Source organism: Haplochromis burtoni, unplaced genomic scaffold (assembly GCF_018398535.1).
Source record: "Haplochromis burtoni strain Fernald_Lab_line unplaced genomic scaffold, NCSU_Asbu1 Contig_639, whole genome shotgun sequence".
NCBI classification, from domain to species: domain Eukaryota; kingdom Metazoa; phylum Chordata; class Actinopteri; order Cichliformes; family Cichlidae; genus Haplochromis; species Haplochromis burtoni.
The window spans coordinates 92,646-111,033 of record NW_024583000.1 but is presented as its reverse complement, the minus strand read 5'-3'; the positions used below and the strand labels follow the sequence as shown (position 1 = coordinate 111,033).

General features: G+C 42.9%; 1 protein-coding gene and 1 long non-coding RNA gene across 4 annotated transcripts; one reads left to right on the top strand and one right to left on the bottom strand.

Moving 5' to 3' along the window:
• Positions 1–8,002: 8,002 nt before the first annotated feature.
• Positions 8,003–10,199, bottom strand: LOC121812527. The gene is made up of 3 exons (XR_006053126.1): positions 9,785–10,199; positions 9,444–9,494; positions 8,003–8,594 (listed from the first exon to the last, which is right to left on the bottom strand). It is a non-coding gene; the product is annotated as an uncharacterized LOC121812527 (long non-coding RNA).
• Positions 10,200–12,530: 2,331 nt separating this feature from the next.
• ccn1l2 (cellular communication network factor 1, like 2) lies at positions 12,531–17,941 on the top strand. Of its 3 annotated transcripts, none has more exons than XM_014329903.2 (5): positions 12,531–13,001; positions 13,142–13,351; positions 14,565–14,912; positions 15,082–15,284; positions 15,378–17,785. In XM_014329903.2, exons 1-5 carry the CDS (start codon positions 12,704–12,706, stop codon positions 15,666–15,668), a joined length of 1,350 nt encoding a protein of 449 aa, XP_014185389.1. In that variant the 5' UTR covers positions 12,531–12,703; the 3' UTR covers positions 15,669–17,785. The 3 variants fall into 3 exon arrangements, with proteins under 3 accessions (XP_014185389.1, XP_005949227.1, XP_005949228.1); XM_005949165.2 differs by having other exon boundaries at positions 12,802–13,001; positions 13,138–13,351; positions 15,378–17,777; XM_005949166.3 differs by lacking the exons at positions 12,531–13,001; positions 13,142–13,351 and adding an exon at positions 13,375–14,457 and having other exon boundaries at positions 15,378–17,941.
• Positions 17,942–18,388: the final 447 nt, after the last annotated feature.

Sequence of the window (18,388 nt, the reverse complement as noted above, 5' to 3'; positions counted from 1 at the left end):
CTTCTGACTAGTTCTTTCCAATGGGATATAGCTGTCAATTTTCATTGGCTCATGGTTTTAAGTACAGTTAGTGACTTGGTATTTTTTCAAGGCTAACATTCTGATTTGTCCCATGCAGCATAAAAACATGTGGGACTAATAAACTGAATCTAGCTTTTATGTTGCCTTGCTTTCCCATGAAATGTTAAGCATCAGGCAATTTACTCCAGGTCAGTTCTTATTCACCAACTCATAGTTACTTTGTATCAATTAAAGCTGAAAATACCTTTATTTACATACAGAAAAACAAAACACAGTGTTTTTGTACACCATATTTGGTAATTAATGAAGTAATAATTTTACCTTCATACTTGAATATGTGCCAGTATGTGGTTTTTTTAGCTTCAGAATATGACACTTGACAAGGCTGCAGTTTTTAACAGATCTTAGATGTATTTTTTGGCCCTGGAAAATTAATCTGGGTCTCAAAGCTGATGGTGATAATAAAGTGAACAAAAGCATTTATCCACCCTGATGCCCTCGGGGTACAAAAATCACCTGATCGTCTCAGACCTGCAAGGATCAGGGAACTTTTTCCACTTTTTGTTTGATTTTTCTTACGTAGCCACTCACCAGGTAACTGTCTTTAAAACAGGCCAAGCTCCTACTGATCCTCGGCATTTGTCTGCAAAAAGGAAGGAAAAAAGCATCACTGCAGCATTTATAGTTAAAGGGAACTTTTTTTTTTTTTTTTTTTTTACTATTCTTTATAAGAGTTGTCATAAAAAACAAATAACTGCATATGGGAGAGAAGTTAGCCTTCATGGCTTTCTGCCAGATGGGGTCTTTTGAGAAAGTGGCATTTAAACCCAAAACGTGATCTGAAACCTAAACGAGTATCTTTTGGTTCTTAATCGTTACCAAACTGTGACTCAGAACTGAAATTAATGCACGTGTTGAGACCATAATGTGTTAAAACACTGGCGGATGAATCCAGGGAAGTCGCCTCACCATGTCACACCTTGGCAGAAAATATGCTCACTTTCGGTTGTATATTGCTTGTGTTGTCTAAAAATTTAAATTGCCAACAACCTCTTTTATGTTTACATGCACTTGTTATGTATTCGTTTTGGCTGGACTGGTGAAATCTTTTCCCCCAGCAGGGCCACAGCAACAGGTTATGAAGGTGGGGACATCTCTCAACCCGCCGCAGCACTTTGAAATAATGTGTTTCATGCAGGCTGATGGCTAATTTTAGCATATATGTGTTACCAGATGATGTGTTTCCATCCATCACTGTGGTTAATGTGTCAGGGTGGGCTGATGATGAGTGGCTCATTGGGATTTTCTCTCACTGGAATGGAGAATATTTCTTAGAAGCTGCTACTAGCACTGCCATTAGCCAAGTGGCTTTACTGCAGGAAGCAAGGAGAAAGTATCCTGCTTTATTTTATTCTCATACATTGAAAGTGGATTATATTTGAAGTACAGGAATGATGAATGCAGCAATGACCTAAGACATCTTTGATGATAACCTCCTCAGGACCTTGGATTGGGGCGAAGCACGTGGCTGTGATGCTCCCATCCAATCTGATGGAGCTTCAAGTTCTGTAAAGAGGAATGGGAGTAAAAATACACCAAGCTGTGCTTGTAGTGTCATCCTCAAAAAGACGTAAGACTGTAACTGCTGCCAAAGATGCTTCAACATATTATTGTGTAAAGGCTGTGAATACTTATGTACATGTATTTTTTTATTTTTTTTGATAAATTTCTTTCACTTTGTCATTATGGGGTGTTCTGGGTGTTCATGGAGAAAAATGAATTCAACCCATTTTGGAATAAGGTTGTCCACAGTTCAGGTGGAGCGCTAACTTGGTGGAGGTGGTGTCTGTCTCACGAATCCAAACTGGGAGCTGGTTGCACAGAAGATGAGCCTGAACGGCTCTATTGGAGGGATACGATCCTATGTGGTCTTTAAGAGAAGATGGGGCCTGATTATTCAAGAGGAGCAGGATTTCATATTCGATTCTGGATTTAACAGGTAGCCAATGAAGACAAGACAATATGGAAGAAATCTTCCATCTCTTTCTAGTCCCTGTCAGGACTCTTGCTGCTGCAGTTTGGATCAACTGAAGGATTTTTAGAGAGTTGTTAGGACATCTCAATAATAGTGAATTACAGTCGTCCAGCCTAGAAGTAAGAAACGCATGAACTAGTTTTTCAACATCACTCTGAGACAGGATGTTTCTAATTTTAGAGATGTTGCACAAATGCATATATGCACAAATATTAAACATATTTCTTTAATTTGCACTTTGAATAATATGTTCTGGTCAAAAACGACTTCATGATTTCTCACAGTGTTACTGTTGGACTTGTAGTGAATCATTGCATATCTTAAAGATCAGGGTTACAGTCACTCATTTTACAGTCTTTTTGGGCGATCTTTTTTATGCTGCACTGACACTGTCTTTAGAGCAGCGCCTCCTGCCAGGCAACAAACTGTAAGCCAAACTTGTAGGGGGAAAGAAATGACCCATCTCCGGACTGCAACTGGTGAGGTTGTGAAAAAAACATAAAGCCAACCAAAACACTGCACCTGGGAATTTGTCAATATGTGAAAGAACCCAAATCTGCACAAGTTGGGAAGCCACAGCAAACTTAGATAACAAAACAGCACTACACCACTAATATCCTGTTATGTTATCAAAAGCATAAAACCATATTTATCAAAAAAACAACTTAAGAGTGCCTCATTTGAAGTCTATATTGACCCAGAAATCAGAGGCTGACACAGACACAAAGAGGTCTCTGACCCTCCCTAGGACTGCCTTTTACGTGGGATTCAGTTGGACAACTCGCAGGAACTGCACAGTGAGAGTGGGAATAAGATCAAAGTGCTAATACAAACACAACTGCTGGGTTTAGTCTTCAGTGTCGTGTGTAGAGAGTGCTTGTTGATCACGTATTTTCCTGATTCCCCTGGCCTCCATGCAGGAAGGCTGGAAATGAATTCTGTCTCAACTCCTCATAAACTTCTCATGTATGCCAAGGATACTTGTAAAAGGACATACTTGTTATTGTCGAGTCATTTCCTGTCATCCAGCCACATCAGGTACAACAGGAAAACCAACCTAATATAAACTAATATAGTACGGGTCACTATGGTGCAGCACTGACCCAAAAGTCCTGGAAGCACTCAAGTTGAAATCTGAGAGGTTTGTACAGTTAAACTACGACTTGAATTTTTTTTAAAGATTACATCCTCTAAGACCTTTTAATCATAAAATAAAACTCTGCAAAAAACCAGCATAAAACATTCTTCTGCAGAGTCAACATGAATATGAATGTCAGAATGTGAGGTTTCACTGAACTTTGTCATCACATTGCTTCATCATGGTAAATGGACTGATTCTTATATAGCGCTTTTCTACTCTCACTGAGCAGTCAAAGCACTTTATACAACTCGTGCATTCACCCAATCATACAAGCACTTTATCTAAGGTTTTTCATGCTTCTATCTAACATTCACTCGCATTCATACTCTGATGGATGCATCGGTGGGCAACATGGACCCTTGCCCAAGGATATTTGGCACGCAGACTAGAGCAGAATGGATCGAACCACCAACCTTCCAGTAAGTAGGTCACCCGCTCTACCACCTGAGCTAAGTAAGTTGTCAAAGGTAACAATTTCCTTTGTTTCTCACTTCATAAATGCAGATGACAAATGTGGGACAGAGCAGGAGGTCTCAACTCAAAGTCAAACTTACTCAAGTCAGAAAACCAGTTAGTGGACACTTGTACTGTTTTTAAACATTAGCTTTCATTTCATTATGAAGAAATCCATTTCTTATCATGACTTAGGCCTTCTCTGTGGCTCAGGCTGACAACAACAAAAAAGAACCAGAGTGTCCCAGAGTGGTTGTTTGTGGCACATGGGCCCCTGTACAGAGCCACAGCATACGGGGAAGGGAGTGATGGTGGTGTTTGGGAGACGCTGGAAGTGGGAGAAATGTGAAAAAAAAGGTAAAAACACAGGAAGCGGCTGCAGTGAAAACTTTGATTGTTTTTAAAGCTCAGTTTCTCCTCAGTGTGTGTTATAGCTTTGCTCTTCTCCACGGCTGGTTTAAGGACCAACAACAGCAGAAGCAAGAATAGCTTCAATACTAACATTGTTTTGTTTACAAGTGAGTTTCCTTGGCTTGATTTGATTGTATAAATTGTATTTTAAAGCTACACAAACCCAGATTTCAAACGCATGCTGTCCATTCAGGTTGGTCCCAAATTTTCACACCCTAAACCTTGAAGACTTTCAAAGAGCCCTTTGAATAAATGACCTCAGTTCAGTTGAATATCAGCACAAACACCTATGCCTAATTTTAGTTCCCAGTAACACTGAGTATTTGTCACTGGGTATTAGTGTGTGCTGCTAGCTACTAAGTAAACAAGTAATGCTGCTAGTTCACCAAAGGAAACAAAATACAACCAGGCCTGTTTTTTTCACATGTACAATACCTTATGTGCTGTCATTTCATTAAAAATGACTTGATTTCTTTTAGTGTATATGGTTTTCCAGCTTCCTCGGGCACAATGAGCTTTATGTGTTAGTGCCCCAGTTCCCGTAGGGGAGCTCTGGAACATTTTGTATTTACAGCTTTACTGCGATAACATTTGCCCCTCTGAATCACAGGCAGTGCTGTGTGGTGGTGCCACCTTTCCCCTGCCCACTAACAGGACACTGTCTGTCAGTCGGCTACTTTGCCAGCTCCCACACTAAAGTTCCTTTGAAATACCAGTTTGTTTATTCTAGCGTACTAAATATGCAGTGTGCAGGTCAAATAACCTCAGGTTTGCTGTAGGGAGAGGCAGCATTTTTTGATGTTCTGGCCTCAGTCATTTTTAGCTAAATCTTGCAAGTGTCTTCAGTTCTGTTTTCACGCTGCTACTTGGCTGGCTTGGCTTTTTCTATCCTCCTGTGACATTATGAATCGTGACTCCTCCAGAGTCCTTTTTGTCTGTATCTCCTGAAAGCTGTTGCAGGGATGGCACAGTGCTTTCTGGGATTCCAGACCCAAGCGGTTGGGGCTCCCCAAGTGCTGACAAACAAAAGTGGAAGTGTGTTACAGAGTTTGTTCACACCAAACGTAAAGGAAAGTTTTTCTAATAATCGCCTCCATTTACTCCAACCTACCTACGATCTCTTCTTCACCTCTCTGTGCACTGTCCGTTGCTTTGGATAGTTGACTCTGAGGATTTAAACGTGTCCACATTTCACTCTACTGTTTGTAGCTTCACTCTTGTCTCTGTCTCATTCCCACACATGCATTCTGTCTTGCTTCTACTGATTCACCTGATCATATCCTGTCATTAGATTCACAGACATTATGCACCTCCTCTCTGTACTTATCTGTTGACACGCACAAAGCAAACGTTGTATCTGTAAGAGCTCTTACTGATTCGCAAGAAGTCATTCTGCTGCTCATTGATCGGGGCCTCTCTTCTCAGTCTCAATAAGAAATGTTTGTTAGTACATCTGTAAACACCCTAACCTGCTGCACATCCTTTCCAGCTTTATTTCTCTGCCTCGCCAGTTGATAAAAGTTCTTTTTTCCTTCTTTAGTTAGTGCCCAGCTTCACATGCAGTTATGATCCAAAGTTTACATACGTTTTCATCTTGGGCATGAATGTCATGTAATTTTGGGCTTTTGATTATTTCTTTGAATTGTTCTTTTTCCAGGGTTGAATTATGGCACAGCGTACACCTTTGATATACCACGTCAAAGGCGTATAATTTGAAATGTGAAATGTATTTTGGATTTTCTTGCACATAGTCAAAAGTATACATACAAGCTCAAATAACACACTCCCAAACTTATTAAAAAATCAGTTTCAACATTTTCCCAAGGTCTGGAAGAAGACCCAGACTGTCAGATAAGAGGAAACTGGTTAAGGTGAACAACCCAGGAACCACCAAGACCCACAGTGCCATGGACTGAGAGGGTGCCAACCAAAAAAGTAGTCCCTACTCCAAAATCAGCACCTTCGAACTTGTCTAAAATTTTCATCTGCCCATATGGACAAGCCAAAGGATCAGACAAGAAATAGATTGAGCTGTTTGACCACAATAACAAGAGGTATGTTTGCAGGAATAAAGGTGAGAACACCAACAGTCAAGGATGGTGGTGACAGCATAATGCTGTGGGGCTGTTTTGCTGCCAGTGGTACTGGTGCATTGCACAGTGGATGGAATAATGACGATGTAGGAAAATTTTTTTGGTTATGTGTACATAACGTGCAGTGGGAGCGATAATAATACTCATGGATTTTTAACAGTGTTTATCCTTTGTGGGTATTGTGCTGCTGTAACAGTCACTGCTGAAGGAGCTGCTCAAGGCCTTGACAGTCATGCAGGGTGTGAGAGGTGTCGTCCCTAATGGACATTATCTTGGCTAACATCTTCCTCTAGCCCACCTACTCTATGTGGTCTAGGATACTGGTCAGGACAGAGCTACCAGTCTATTTAACTTTTTCCTTTCCCTCTCCGGTTATATACATGTATGAATAAAGTCCCCTCTCACCCCTTCGGATGGTCTTTATCCTTCAAGCTCAGGTTCTCTGCCAGAGGCGTGGGAGCTCGAGGGTCTTTCACTGGGAATATTTTACTATTCCCAGGACTGCGCTCTTCTGGACAGAAATCTCTGATGTTGCTCCTGGGATCTGCTGGAGCCACTCACCTAGCTTGGGGGGTCACTGCACCAAGTGCTCCTATTATCACCAGGACCACTGTTCACCCTCCACATCTTCTCGAGCTCCTCTCTGAGTCCTTGGTACTTCTCCAGCTCTTCATCTTCCTTCTTCCTGATGTCGCTGTTATTCAGTATCGCTATGTCTACACACAGTGGTCGTCTTCCTCTACTTGTCTGGAAGTCCCACAGGATCTTAGCTCGGTCGTTCTCGACCACGTCTACCATTTTGACCTCAGGACTTCCAGGCCATACTCAGCTCAGATGTTTCGGTATACTATGCCGGCCACTTGATTATGGCGTTTCATGTATGCCCTGCCTGGTAGCGTCTTGCATCCTGCCCCCAAACCCCAGCCTCTATGGCACTTGTACTTAGAGCTTTTTCCTTTGCTGCCATGATTAGTGCCTCTAATCTTCTACATCTTCCTGATGTACTCGTGGATGTTTGTTGTCTCATCCTGGACTGTGGTACTGACTCCATGCATGGTCAGGAGCTTCCTGGTTTTGATGTTAGTGGCCAGCTTATTATCCCAGCAGGGTATCTGACAGGCACGGCAGGGCGTAGGTGTTGATAGCCCCGATCTTGTTCTCACTGTTCAGCTGACTATAAGGACTTGCTTGACCCTCTGCAGATAGTGATTGGACTGTTAATCTGGGACACAGGGCATTTCCTGTGCACTTTGCCGGTGGACCAACACTTTTGGGCCGATGGCGGCCTGAATGGCTGCTGTACACCGGCCGTACAAGGACTGACAGCAGCCCATTTGTTCATTGTCATTACTGACTCTGTATTGCCCAATTAAATATCTTAATGCAACTGGCCACTCCCCTACCTTTGCTGTTTGCTCACGCAATTTGAGACAATTAAAACTGAGACAACACAATTAAAAAAAACTAAAATGTTGTTTTGTGACAGGCTGCTAATAACAAATTATCTAAAAATAAAAGGGGTTTCTTTTTCTTTAGGAGCCAGCTGACAAGGATGCCTCCTGGGTGAGGTGTTCTGGGCATGTCCCACCGGGAGGAGGCCCCAGGGCAGACCCAGGACACGCTGGAGAGACTAAATCTCAGCTGAAACCGGATAAGCCGGAGGAGGTGGCTGGGGAGAGGGAGGTCTGGGCTTCTCTGCTTAGGCTGCTGCCCCAGCGACCCGGCCTCGGATAAAGCGGAAGAAGATGGATGGTTTCTTTTTCTTGCCAAGCTGCTTGTTATGCATAGATTAAACACTGGTTGATGCCTTGCTTTTTTGCAAATTCTGTTCAGTATTAGGTGGTTGCACAGTACTGTATATATGACAAAAGTTAAGGAACCATTGTTCTGTTATTTTATTTTTATTGATTAATTTGTTTTTATATTGTGAAGTTCAGGTTTTGAACCTGATCAGTAGGTTTAAATGAGTCAATAGCATGAATGCAGTACAAAAAAAGCAGTTCCCTCTGGGCTTATTTGCTCCTGGTGATCCTCTTTATTATTTATGCATTGATACGATGAGAAGCACTCATTTTGCCCAGTTTATATAACCTAATAAAAGGGTAAGATACTCAATTTAAAGACATCGGAGACTACACATACAGCCCACAGAGAAGCTGTTGAGTCACAGCACCCAGGAAAACTAATTGATTAAATCCACTCGCTGCATTCTCTAAGCACCATGAGGAAGGGGTGGGACCATCAGGAGCTGCAGCACACCTGCTCATGTCAGACGCACAATGGCCAGGTTATTGCTAGTGCTCTGTGCTCCCCGCTGTCATCACTGCTATTAGATGCTGAGGAGGAATGTGCAGACCACAGCTTCCTTCTGTCCTGGTTCCTGGGCAGCTGCCAGCTGAACCATGACTGTCTTTTGTATACAGCTGCAGGACAGCCACACCTGCAGACACCACATGGAGGAGTAGCCCACATTTTCATTAGCCTTTATTCAGTTACTTCATTTCCTGTTTTATCAAACACTGTTAGATGAAGAGTTTAACTTCTATTAAATCATGATCCAGCAGCTTCTAAATCCTGTAGCCTGTAATGAATGAATGTAAAAAGAAATTAAGGAGGTAAAAACTAAGAAATTATATATAAATTGCCCAAAATAATAATGTGGGGTTTTTTGGCACTATATTATATAACTTATATAGTACTTTGGCACTATAAAAGCGTACACCAGTTCATGAAAGGTAGTTAGGGGCAGAATAAACTGCTACAAATGTGAGATCGGGATGAAGATCCCAATTCCACAAGTTAGCCCCTCAACAAAACAGCCAGTGGGTTTTTCTGCAGGCTTTAGGACTGAAGTTCTTTCAGCTGCTCCCTCATGGTTCACCACATCAGATGATCTTCTTTCCCTTTTACACTGACTGCTCTTTCTGATGCAACCCCCAGGGGATTTGTGTCTCGTCTCAGTTTTGAAACAGGAACCTTTTACATGTTGGGCAAATGTTGTTGTGTAGACCACAACACTATGGAACCACTTCACTTAGGCTTTTGGATTAATGACAAAAATATGTTTCATATGTTTTGAACTGGAAGATTATATTGATAAGACAGGCACCAGACATAAAATGCTAGCTTTAGGTTATAAAGACATTTCACATTGGTCACCTCCACTAAACTTCTGTGTTTCACTTAATGACCATCAATGTCTCAAACAATGTCTCTAGTGTCCTTCAGCCACTTACCAGCTACCACATGTTGAGGGAAAATGTAAAATTCATGTGTGCTCCTTTCTTACCATTTTCATGTTGTAGCACAAAATGTGAACGGTTACGTTGAACCCAGACATCTGAAAAAGAAGAAGTGGGAACAACAGTGACAACCCATCTGCAGAAATCATTGCAAATATTCTATTTAATGGTGAAGTTATGTGAAAACTTGCATCCTGCATCCTGAGGCTTTTATGTGTGTGTGTGTGTGTGTGTGTGTGGGGGGGGGGGGTTTAATATTTTTGGTTAATATTCTGTAATGCTCAATTAAAATTAAATTCTCAGAAAACTGAGACCATATACATATCTCCCCTCACCAGGTGAGAGGGGCAGAGTTTTCACATATATAAATTCTGTCTAATCCACTCACTGCTGTGGGTCCTGTCTGGGTCCCTGTTGTGTCTTTCTTGTTTCGCTGTGGTCAGAAGCAACAGCACCTCCACACATATCCTGCACATACTTCCTGTTTGCTTCGAAACTGTGATCCCCGCTCTTTCTGTGCCATTTGGTTTGCCAGATTTCCAGGAAGTCTCACATTGAAAGAATCTAAAAATATCAGGATAGAAAATGACAGCTGGACATGGATTCATTCGTGCTGCCTTGCTTGATTCATGCAGGAAAACTGACTTGTTGGAGGAGTTGATAGGAAGTTAGGCTGGTGGTTGGTGTCAGATATTGAACTGAGAAAACAAACAAATGCCTGATGCCTCCTGACCTCCATGTGGTCTGGAAAAGTTTGCCTGGCTGACAAACAATGGTTGGCACACAGTCAGGGCAGCAGGCTGCCAAACTTGCAACCTCTCCACCCTCAACTCCTCCTGCTCCTGCATCAGTGTCCGATGCACATCGTGGCCAGTGCACACATCCTGGCTTTGTGGGCCAGGAATGCCAAGAATCCAGACTACTGCTCACCTCCCTGCTGCTGCCCAGCAAGGTGCTTCCCCCCCCCCCTCCTCTTTCCCATTGCTGCTCAGCGTCCCAGTTGTTTTACAAGCCAGCTGGCCGGGCTGTCTGGGTGGCTGCTTGCATAAGTCGGGACACTGTGTTTGATTTGATGTTGCACACAGTAACATGACTGCTTCAGTCTGAAGCTGCAATGCCTGCTGTTAGGAAGAGAGCTGAAGGCCACAGGCTGGCTCACTGCAGCATGCTCAGATTTGATGAAGCTCTCAGGGTGGGCTGTGGGAGGCTTGGATGAGCCTTCAAATCACGTCTGAATGTGAAATCTTTGACACCTTGAAATGTCTTGGTCATTTCGGTAAACAGAATTACAAGATAAGCGAAGCAGTAAAATATATTTGCATGTATAACTATAATATAGGAGCTGCAGTGGACTGTGCTAGTTTAAGAATGAAAGCATCCTCCAAAGATGACATAAACTTCATAGGCATGTGGAGTATTAGCAGATGGAAGAGTGATAACTGCCAGCAAGCAGCTGCACTGAGTGACAGTTCATGGCTGTTTCATGTGGATGTGATCAGGCTGGGTCACAGTTCAGGTGTCTGGCACCAGGGTCAAAGCTGGTCCTGAGACACCTGGACCTCCTTCCTGAGAGCAGGAGTGAAAATAGTCCACTGCAGGAATGAAAGGAGTCTTTGTGGATGTTTCAGCAGCCTTTCTTCTCCATGTTAAATATTGCAAGTAAACCGGGTCTAATGATGCTCAAGGCGCTTTACATGCTGGGAGTGATAGATGTGATAGATGTGTTATGTCTCATTCACCCATTCATCCATGTTCTATGTCTCAGGATTGAATCAGAGTTCTGTGGGGAACTCTTGTAGAGCCTAGAGCCTATTTATGCTATTGTGTGGTGAATTACATGTGAATTACAAAGTGGTGCCTAGAAATAGAAAAAAATTAAATGCTGAGACATTTTTCTTCTTCGTCATAATTCTTTATGTTCAGGGGATGAGTGTTTTTCTCTCACTCTCAAAAAATGTGTAGCTGTAAATGCACGACAGGAATCAATAGAACAGGCTAATCACAATAGTCGAGGCTCTGCCAAGGATTGAAAGTTTTTGTTATAGCTTACCTTTTTACCTGCTTCTTCTTTTGTCCTCCGTGTGTCCAGCTTCCTCAAGTTTTGTAAGGACACACTGCACACCATGCCAAGATATGTATATGCTATTTCAGAATTGTGTTATCCTTGTCATGTCATTTCTAGACGTGCTTTTGTCACAGGCTGCTAGTAACAAAGTATAGATCCGTCCGTCTGTCTGTTCGCTTCCGCTTATCCTTTTCAGGGTCGCGGGGGGCACTGGAGCCTATCCCAGCTGTCATAGGGCGAGAGGCGGGGTATACAGGTCGCCAGTCTGTCACAGGGCCAACACACAGAGACAGACAACCATTCGCACATTCACACCTATGGGCAATTTGGATTAACCAATTAACCTATCCCCACTAACTGCATGTCTTTGGACGGAGTCTTCCTCCCGCCGGAGTCTTCCTCCCACCGTCCAAAGTATATACAATTTAAAATAGTCTGTTACGTGTAGACACAACACCGGTTCATCCCTTGAGTTAAGTGTCTTTGTAAGGCTTGAAACATTCATAGCTCAGTGTTAAGTGGCTTCACAAACTAAACTGTGAGGTGCAAAATGTAAAGAGTTAAGGGGACGATCGTGGACTTTTGCACAGTGCTGCTTTTAAGGAACAGGCCAGAGACCTTCAGCAGCCTTATCGAAAGCCAAATTAAGTTTCCCATGTTTCTTGACAGCCTAGGCCAACTTAATGCAAGGACTTTCCTGCTCTACAGCAAAACACTCTTTACGTGCCACCACGGTGACAATGGGAATGCAGAGTTTTTCCTGCCAATCATGGGAACACGAGGATAAGCCTGTGTTTCCTGGAATGCTGCCCATTAGGAAAGAGACGGAGGGAACACAGGATGTTCTGAGCACATTGTCCTTCAGTGTAGAAGAGAGCTGTTTACAGGGAGTTTCTCCATTCTCACAGTTAATCATTCTGAGCCTCACTGAGCGGGATTCCCTCCTTAAGTTTTCCATTACACCTGTCCAACCACTGGCTTCTTTTTTTCATGTGCTAAGTATGTCCTCTGCTGTTTCCTTTCTAGCGTGTTCATGCATAGAAAACTAACGATTTTCACACACACTCTGAAAACTACAAGCAGTTTAACCAGGATTTGGCAGCTCTTGTAAACCAGGGTTTTCCTGGTGACACCTTTAATGACACCTTGACTCATCCATAATTACACTGTGACGTTAACACATCTGTAAGTGTTTCACACCTCCTCCTCCTCTCTCTGGACGCTCTGCTGAGAGGCGCAGTAATGATGTCACAGGGCAGGGGCATGTGTGTCTATAAGTGCAGAGAGAAACCTCTGACTGAAGTAGAGCTGAGCCACGCTGCTGGAGAGGCACAGGCAAATTTACCTCTGGGTGCCAAACTCACCTCTGGATACTTTTCATCCTGGAGCTGCAAAAATAACTTCTTTCCTCTTGGGAATCTGGATGTGAAAGCCTACTTTTTGTTTGCTTGCTTTATTTGCTGGGATCAGGATGCTTTGTCCTGTTGCTTTGCAGCGGATCTCCTTCACCCTGTTTATGCTGGGCAGAGCTGCAGTAATGGTGAGTTTCTGTGGCTATAAATGCTTTTTATTTCTGTGATCTTCCATATAGTTATTTTAGATGACATTTTGATTACCATTTTAAAAAATAAATAAATAAAAATCAGTCTGAGCTGACCTCTGACCCTGGTATTTAGGTAGACAGTGCATGCCCAGCTGAATGTTCCTGCCCCCCCTCGCCTCCACTGTGCCTGCCCGGCGTCAGTCATGTAACTGACGACTGTGGCTGCTGCAAAGTTTGTGCTCGGCAGTTTAATGAGGACTGCAGCACGACAGAACCTTGTGATCACATCAAGGGGCTGCACTGCCATCTGGGGGCTGGAGGAAACCCAGAGAGAGGACTGTGTCAAGGTGAGCAAGGAGTTTATTGAAAGCTCACAGCTTCAAATCATTAAAGGAATAATTATTCTGATGTTGGAACAAAAGCTACAAACAAGAACACAGCTCCTGTACCAAGAATCAGACAGCAAGGGTAGATGCACACTGTTGAAATTACAGAGCAACTGTCCACAAACACCCTGCAGATGCATTTTAAAGGAACTCTGGACACTTTTATGTAATGACTCTAATGGCTCTGGAGGAGCTGCTTAAGGTCTAGCTGGAAAATAAATAAATGAAAAAGCAGGAATGCAAACATTTATTTGAAACAAAAGGTGCTATGAATCTGTGGGATGATTACAGACGAGCATTAAACTGTTCAAAAAGCATGAAATCTCCCTGATAGGAAATCCATTTGATTTCTTGGTGTATTTCTCTAGAGTATGACGTCTTAGCTGAAGGGCCAATATTAGGCTCACTTACAGGTTACTCAGGTTAACTTTACTAGATAATGTTTACATGCTTATTTATTATTCTTTTTTTGCAATACATTGCTTCAGCATCTCTTTTGACCTCCAGTCAGAAATGTTTTGTTTTAGCTCGTCCTCCATAAGAAACCTTTTCTTTGACTGCTCAGCTGGCCTGGTGTGAAGAAAAGTAAAAGGTTGAGCAGATTTTACAGATTTTATGAGTATTTGTTTTTTTTAATTCCATGGATCTTGACCTTCACACATGTACCTTCAGGGAAATAAAAAGTCAGTTTGATTTGCACTAAAGCAGAAAAAGTGACACAGCAGCACATTAACACACAGACGATGCTTGATTATTGGTTGATGTTAGCATCAAAGCTGCAGACGTGATAACGCTAACGGTTTTCCTGTTGTGAAGCTTCTGCCACTATAATACACACAAAGCAACACTCTGAGTCTTCAGCTAGAAAAGTGGCTTTAGCATGGAAACGAAAATGGAAGATGGTGAACCATGAGGCAGCTGACAGCATCTGTGTTTAGAGGATGGCCTCAACACATGTTACATAGATAAACAACAGAGGGAAAGCATGGAAAAGCCAAAATGGTGGTTCATCAGCAGTGTTTCCTGTGAGCGAGACGTAAAAAGCTATACAACATACAAAGTGAGAGGTAAAAACACAAAAACGCAGCAAACAGACTCATTAAGTTTTTGCCGTATCCTTCCATGAAGTTCAAAAGTGTCTGCTAACAGCTCAGTTTCCTGTTTTCTATGTCAGCTGAAGCTCATGGCGTACCCTGTGCATTCAATGGGCGAGTGTACCAGCATGGTGAGGACTTCCAGCCCGTTTGCCAGCACCAGTGCACCTGCATGAATGGTGTGGTGGGCTGCATGCCCCTCTGTCCCTACCAAGTGCCCCTGCCTCGGTGGCGATGCTCAAAGCCCCGGCTGGCGCAGCCCGAGGGTGGCTGTTGTGAAGAATGGGTGTGTGATGATGACAACAGCATCAGCGAGGAGCTGAGTGAGCCAACAGAGAGCCAGCTCCACCCAAACCACATCAGTCCTTTGCTGCCAGTCCAGCGACAGAATCCCCTCCCAGCTGCCAGCGGAGCAGATACATTCAGAGGTAAAGTTGAAAATACCGTAAATCATCAGAGCAGCACTCTCAAATAAGTTGATGACTTTATTGATGTGAAATATTCACAAAACCCTCAAGAACTCCAAGAAGTGACTCACAAGGTAACTATTGTCTGCTGGCATCCATGACTTCATTGCTGTATTGTGCTCTCACGCAGAGATCGCATCGTTCCCCCTCTCTGAGGTCTTACATGAGCCCCAGTGTTTCCCACAGACCACTGAGTGGACCCAGTGCTCTGCCACATGTGGGATGGGCATTTCAAGTCGTGTGACCAATCACAACCCAGACTGTCAGCTAGTCAGAGAAACCAGACTGTGCCAGATCCAGCACTGTGACCTGCAGCTTCCCATAACTAAGAAGGTAGTGTATACTCAAATGGAGATGGATGTAGAATGCCGATAGGAACATCTGAGATTTGTTATTTAACTGTGGCTGTCTCTGTCATCCTGGAAGAAATGTCAGCGAACCTTCCGCCCACACGAGCCAGTCAGCATCACCTTTGGTGGATGCTCTACAGCTCAGCGATATCGGCCTCGGACCTGTGGCACTTGCACTGACGGCCGCTGCTGCGCCCCGTCTCTCTCTCGCACCGTGCAGCTCCGCTTCCACTGCCCCAGTGGAGACATCCTCTACAATGTAATGTGGATCCAGCACTGCAGCTGCAGTACGAGCTGTGGTAAACACACCTATCACTCCAGCACCTCCGTCAACCTCCACAATGACATCCACACTTTCAGAGACTGATGCTGACTTATCAGCGGACTCTGCACCTCCCCCTCGCTAAACTCACTGCCTCAATGTCTGTCCGCTGGGTGGGAAAGGAGTCCGCTCGCTTGCACTTTAAGCTTGCTGTCATGATGATGTCACTTTGTCCACGCTACAGGCGGTGCCTCTCCAGCGTCCTATGCAGTCTCGAGGACGACACAAAACAGTGTGACTGCTATGCCACAGTGTAGGCCGAGAGCTTTAACTGAAACTTTAATTTATTTTCAACTTTGTTTTCTTTTCCACAGAGGGTGACACGACAACTTGTCAAACATAAAGAAGGCTTTTTAACAGGCATATTAACAGGAAGTAATGGTTATCAAAGACATGCATCTTTGTTCTTCACCACGTTTTAAAATGCTGAGGAGCAGTGGCATCGATTGTTGGTTCACATGGATTGTGCTTGATACAGTCCACCTGTTCCCCGTACAAGTACTGACGGGGAAATGTGTGAGATGTGCCTGTTTTACAGCGACAGGCTTTCAGAAAGGAGTTTACAGACTGTGCTTATTATGCTACTTTGGTATATTGATTAAAATCCTACAGGCTATACAGACTTCACTCTTAGTTGTGGAGTGAGAATATTCGAGGATCACCTCATTTTTCGAGGTGTGATACCGTTGTGTTTTTTAACGTGTGTCTATCACTGTGTACATATAATAAATACATGTTTGGTTCTTAAAGCTTCATATCTGACACCTGTCACTTGTGTATTAGAAGTTTATTGGTTGTAAACTCCTGTATGTCAAATAAAAACTTAACCTGTGATGTGTCTTTATGGTAAACAAAAGTTTGAGGTGATGTTATGCTGGGTGAAGGTTCCACAGCATAAAAGAAAGCAATATCAATTAAAATGTTTCTAATTATTCCATTAGTGTTGTGGAAAATGCAGTGTGTCCAAGTAAGCAAACATTTCCAAGCTAAGGTTAAAGATTCGTACACCAATAGGATTGTCTTTTATGCACTATTGTTCCCACCATTTGGTTGGTACATAATGATGTAAAATAATAACTTCCCTCAAAATGCAGTAAACCTAAAGTAACGAGTTTTGTAAATGTAAGAAGTAAAAAGTAAAGAAAGTTATTTAAAATGGAGTAAATGTAAAAAGTTGTCAAAAGATAAATATTCACCAGATATCAACAGATACCTGAAAACTCAACTTAAGTACAGCAACAAAGTATCTGTGCATTACTTCCCACCTCACCTCAGGTCCTTACACAAGCTTCTGGTTGACTCTTGGGCACAAACATTGCAGTGGACTACCACATTCCTCACCTGGCCTGTGCCTTTTTCTGAGAGGAGAGAGGAACATGGTGGCTTATTGGCTGCTATCATCAGAACTACTGGTGAGATCTTGGTCACTCACTCACTCTACAAACATTGTCTCAGAGTGGCTCTGTAAAACTCGTTTGTTTTTGCTTCTAGACTGGACTACTGTAACGTTATTTACACCTTCTTCTAAAAGCTTCTTCTGTTGATCCAAAGTGCAGCAATGAGTACCGACACAACAACAAAGAGACAACATATGGCGCCCATATCGACTTCTCTTCACTGGCTCCGTGTTAAATCCATAACAGACTTTAAAGTCTTTCTCCTCATTACAAGGTCTTCAAAAACCAGGCCCCATCTTTTCTTAAAGACCTCATACTATGAGCACAATAGAGCACTTCAATAAATATTTAAGTAAGGTACAAATACCTGAAGATTCTACTTAAAGTAGAAAGTATCATATAGTTATAGCATATATACCTTGTTACGTCCCACCTCTGCTCATGTCCTCGTGCAGTGTTGGCTCTTTAGCACAAACATTACGGTGGACTACTACATTCCTCACCCCGGCCTGTGCCTCATTCTGAGGGGAGAGTGGAACACAGTGATCTATTGGCTATCATTAGAACTACTGGTGAGTTACATGTTGGCCAACTCTGTAGTCCTGACCATGATCAACTGAACTAGAAAAGGTTTTGGTTATTTTGTCTTAGTTTAATTGGGCTGCATGTGCTGCACATCAATACTGGGTGTGGGTCTAGTGCAAATATGTCCTAATGGGAATACCACTGGTCCTACTGCTGTACATATTAAAGGCACCATGCTGGTTTGAATCATATCTAATAGATTAAATCTATAAATATAGATATTCATAAAAATGGGGAGTCAGGTTCACACAGTCAGGCTAATTATGGAGTTCCACAGGGTTCTGTTTTAGCACCAGTTCTGTTTACATACATACATGCTTGCATTGGGCAGTACAATTATTATTACAATTATTAATTATTGTTTAAGTAGGCATATCTGTGTTGTGTAGATATAACCATGTAAAATTACCAATGACAAATAAGAATAAAATTGAGCTGCAGAAAGAAACATACGGTACATAAATGCCTTCTCACCATGGAGACTTCCTTACCATCCACTTCGCTGTTCAGTGCCTCTAGATGACGACAATTGTCTACCTGCACAGTTTGTCTGGTGTAAACTCAGGTAAATGATCCGAGTTGTTATACACTAAAGCTGGTGGCCCCTGACAACAATTAACTGCTGCTTTGTTTAAGAGTCATCCTGGTGTTTCAGTGAATTTTACACCCCAAAAAGAAGTACCCCAGGTAGATATAAGGGAATATAAAACAAAACACCCAGCACGCCCCTGCGGGCGGTTTATCCTTCAAGCTCGGGTCCTCTACCAGAGGCCTGGGAGCTTG

Coding starts and splice junctions, on each gene's coding strand:
- ccn1l2 (XM_014329903.2), top strand. CDS start 12,704: ATGATGTCACAGGGCAGGGGCATGTGTGTCTATAAGTGCAGAGAGAAA. Junction 13,352..14,564: donor AGAGAGAGGACTGTGTCAAG/GTGAGCAAGGAG, acceptor TTTCTATGTCAG/CTGAAGCTCATGGCGTACCC. Junction 14,913..15,081: donor CGGAGCAGATACATTCAGAG/GTAAAGTTGAAA, acceptor GCTCTCACGCAG/AGATCGCATCGTTCCCCCTC.